Raw genomic sequence first — 3230 nt, 5'->3', positions numbered from 1 at the left:
CTCATCACAGATTGGCTCACACCCTTTACTCGTCTCCGCATAGCCATCGTTGCATTTACATTCATCCGGTGCCAGGCATTCACCATTTTCACAATTCTCACAGCTCGGAATACAAACTCCGTCTACGAAGGCGAAGCCATCGTGACAAATCGATACGCACTGTGAGGGATTAGCTTCATCGGCCATGTAACCTTCACAACAGTCCTTGACCATTGCCTTTATGGGTACCCTTTCCAAGCGGCCATTGCGTACGACGGCCTTGATTTTGGTCTTCTCCTGTAAACACATTTGACACCGGACCACCATCAGAAGCGATGACATGATGGCGAGCTTTAAAAATATCGAACGTCGCGTGTCCGTGGCCATAATCCGGTTGTGACTTAGTTTGTGTGTTGTCGCGGATAAAGTTCGTTATCAACTATTTCGCAAATCGGTTTTCAATTCATGTTTTTCGGAATTCGAGCTAGGGGTTTTTAGCTAAACATTTTTATGGTTGATAAAAAAAAATATTTTATGTAAAGGGTGTTCGCAATAGAAAGATAAGAACCTTAAAAAATAATTTTTAAAAAATCCACGCCTTAAAAAATAATTTTTTAAAAAATCCACGCCTTAAAAAATAAGTTTTAAAAAATCCACGCCTTAAAAAATAATTTTTAAAAAATCCACGCCTTAAAAAATAATTTTTAAAAAATCCACGCCTTAAAAAATAATTTTTAAAAAATCAACGCCTTAAAAAATAATTTTTAAAAAATCCACGCCTTAAAAAATAATTTTTAAAAAATCCACGCCTTAAAAAATAATTTTTAAAAAATCCACGCCTTAAAAAATAATTTTTAAAAAATCCACGCCTTAAAAAATATTTTTTATTTTTAAAAAAGAAACGCCTTAAAAAATAATTTTTAAAAAATCCACGCCTTATAGGTGTCCCTCAAAAAAATTTATTTTTTATTTTTAAAAAATCCACGCCTTAAAAAATAATTTTTAAAAAATCCACGCCTTAAAAAATAATTTTTAAAAAATCCACGCCTTAAAAAATAATTTTTATAAAATCCACGCCTTAAAAAATAATTTTTAAAAAATCCACGCCTTAAAAAATAATTTTTAAAAAATCCACGCCTTAAAAAATAATTTTTAAAAAATCCACGCCTTAAAAAATAATTTTTAAAAAATCCACGCCTTAAAAAATAATTTTTAAAAAATCCACGCCTTAAAAAAGAATTTTTAAAAAATCCACGCCTTAAAAAATAATTTTTAAAAAATCCACGCCTTAAAAAATAATTTTTAAAAAATCCACGCCTTAAAAAATAATTTTTAAAAAATCCACGCCTTAAAAAATAATTTTTAAAAAATCCACGCCTTAAAAAATAATTTTTAAAAAATCCACGCCTTAAAAAATAATTTTTAAAAAATCCACGCCTTAAAAAATAATTTTTAAAAAATCCACGCCTTAAAAAATAATTTCTAAAAAATCCACGCCTTAAAAAATATTTTTTAAAAAATCCACGCCTTAAAAAATATTTTTTAAAAAATCCACGCCTTACAAAATAATTTTTAAAAAATCCACGCCTTAAAAAATAATTTTGAAAAAATCCACGCCTTAAAAAATAATTTTTAAAAAATCCACGCCTTAAAAAATAATTTTTAAAAAATCCACGCCTTGTGTGTATCGACCTTAAAACATAATTTTTAAAAAATCCACGCCTTGTGTGTCGATGGACCTTAAAAATAATTGTTAAAAAATCCACGCCTTGCGTCGATGGACCTTAAAAATAATTTTTAAAAAATCCACGCCTTGTGTGTATGGACCTTAAAAAATATTTTTTAAAAAATCCACACCTTCTGTGTGTGGACCTTAGAAAATAATCCTGAAAAAATATATCTTTTAAATGTTACTTCGGATTTTTTTCTTAATCATTTTTAACCAACCATCGTTTGCATGATCGAACAATCGCTTCATATTATGCCTCCAAGAAATGCAGCAGCATGAGAATTTTGTTTGAATTTTATCAGCTTTGGGTGTTTGGCTCCCACAGTCTTTATCATTGGTTTTGTTTTCTTTTTTTTCTCGCCTCCACAATACGATTTTACACAGTTAAAGATAAAAGCGACTTCGAAAAAATTCCGAACATGTTTTTTTAGAGATTATGGCAATTCTAAGATAAAAAAAATCTACATAGCATGGAGTATGTGTTTCATCTATTTTTTTCAAAATTTTTTTTAATTGCATTTTTTTTAAATAAAAATTTTTTGGATTATTTTTTACAAAAAAAAAAAAGCTTAGAAAAAATTAATAACTATTTTTTACTTAGATTCCTTTAATATGTGACCAATAAAATGAAGTTTCTTGCCGAAGTATCTAATATACCCTTCTATTTCGGGACCATTGCTGTCATCCTGCCCCTCCTCATGTGTGATCTGATCATTTCGATTATTCTCAACAGCTACACAGCCCTCAGCGGCCGTGTAATGAAAACCAGGCAAACATTTGCACACACCCGGTTCGTGGCATTCACCATTTCCGCAATTTTCCGGACATATTGGGCCACATCCTCTATCAGCCGACCAGCTATAGCCTTCGTTATTACATTTGCAGTTTTGCGGCGATAAACATTCTCCGAGCTCACAGTTATCACATTTCGGTATACACTGACCCTTGGCATATGAAAATCCCTCTTCACAAATCGGTTTGCACCGGCTTTTTTCCTTCGGATCGCGTTCGTATCCTTCACAGCAAACTTTTATAGTGGTTGTGATATTTGCCTTGACAAATCGATTATCTCGTTTGACATTCATTGGGCGGGTGATATTCTGGAAACAGACTTGGGCCTCCGCCAGAGACATCAGCTCCAATAGTAGGAGGAGAAGAAGGCAAAACTGGAACAGATTTTTGGTCATTTCTTTAGCAGAAGCGAATGTGTTTTCTTGTGCGAAGTTTTATATCAACTAAATTGCAAAATGAATTTGTGCTACTTCTGGTGGACTTCGTGGTTATGAAGCTTTAACACTTCGAATGCTGATAAGGTCACACATATTAGGGTGTTCGGGTTATGGAATTTAAAGTGAAGGCCAAGCAATGGGGATGTAGTGGTAATGACTCTCCATGAGTCATTACAGCAAAAACATTTTAAGGAAATATATTAGGCGTGGATTTTTTAAAAATTATTTTTTAAGGTCCATATACACAAGCCGTGGATTTTTTAAAAATTATTTTTTAAGGTCCATACACACAA

The 3230-nt window shown here is 31.8% G+C and overlaps 1 protein-coding gene across 1 annotated transcript; it reads right to left on the bottom strand.

Moving 5' to 3' along the window:
* Positions 1-2301: 2301 nt before the first annotated feature.
* Positions 2302-2895, bottom strand: LOC133336799 (epidermal growth factor-like protein). Its single transcript, XM_061545078.1, has one exon. The coding sequence runs from the start codon at positions 2893-2895 to the stop codon at positions 2302-2304; it is 594 nt and encodes a 197-aa protein (XP_061401062.1).
* Positions 2896-3230: the final 335 nt, after the last annotated feature.

Source organism: Musca vetustissima, unplaced genomic scaffold (genome assembly GCF_032173495.1).
Source record: "Musca vetustissima isolate MV318-11 ecotype Yass unplaced genomic scaffold, APGP_CSIRO_Mvet_v1 utg240324, whole genome shotgun sequence".
Lineage (NCBI taxonomy): Eukaryota > Metazoa > Arthropoda > Insecta > Diptera > Muscidae > Musca > Musca vetustissima.
Note: the sequence above shows the minus strand (reverse complement) of the source record. Positions and strands in the feature narration are given on the sequence as shown.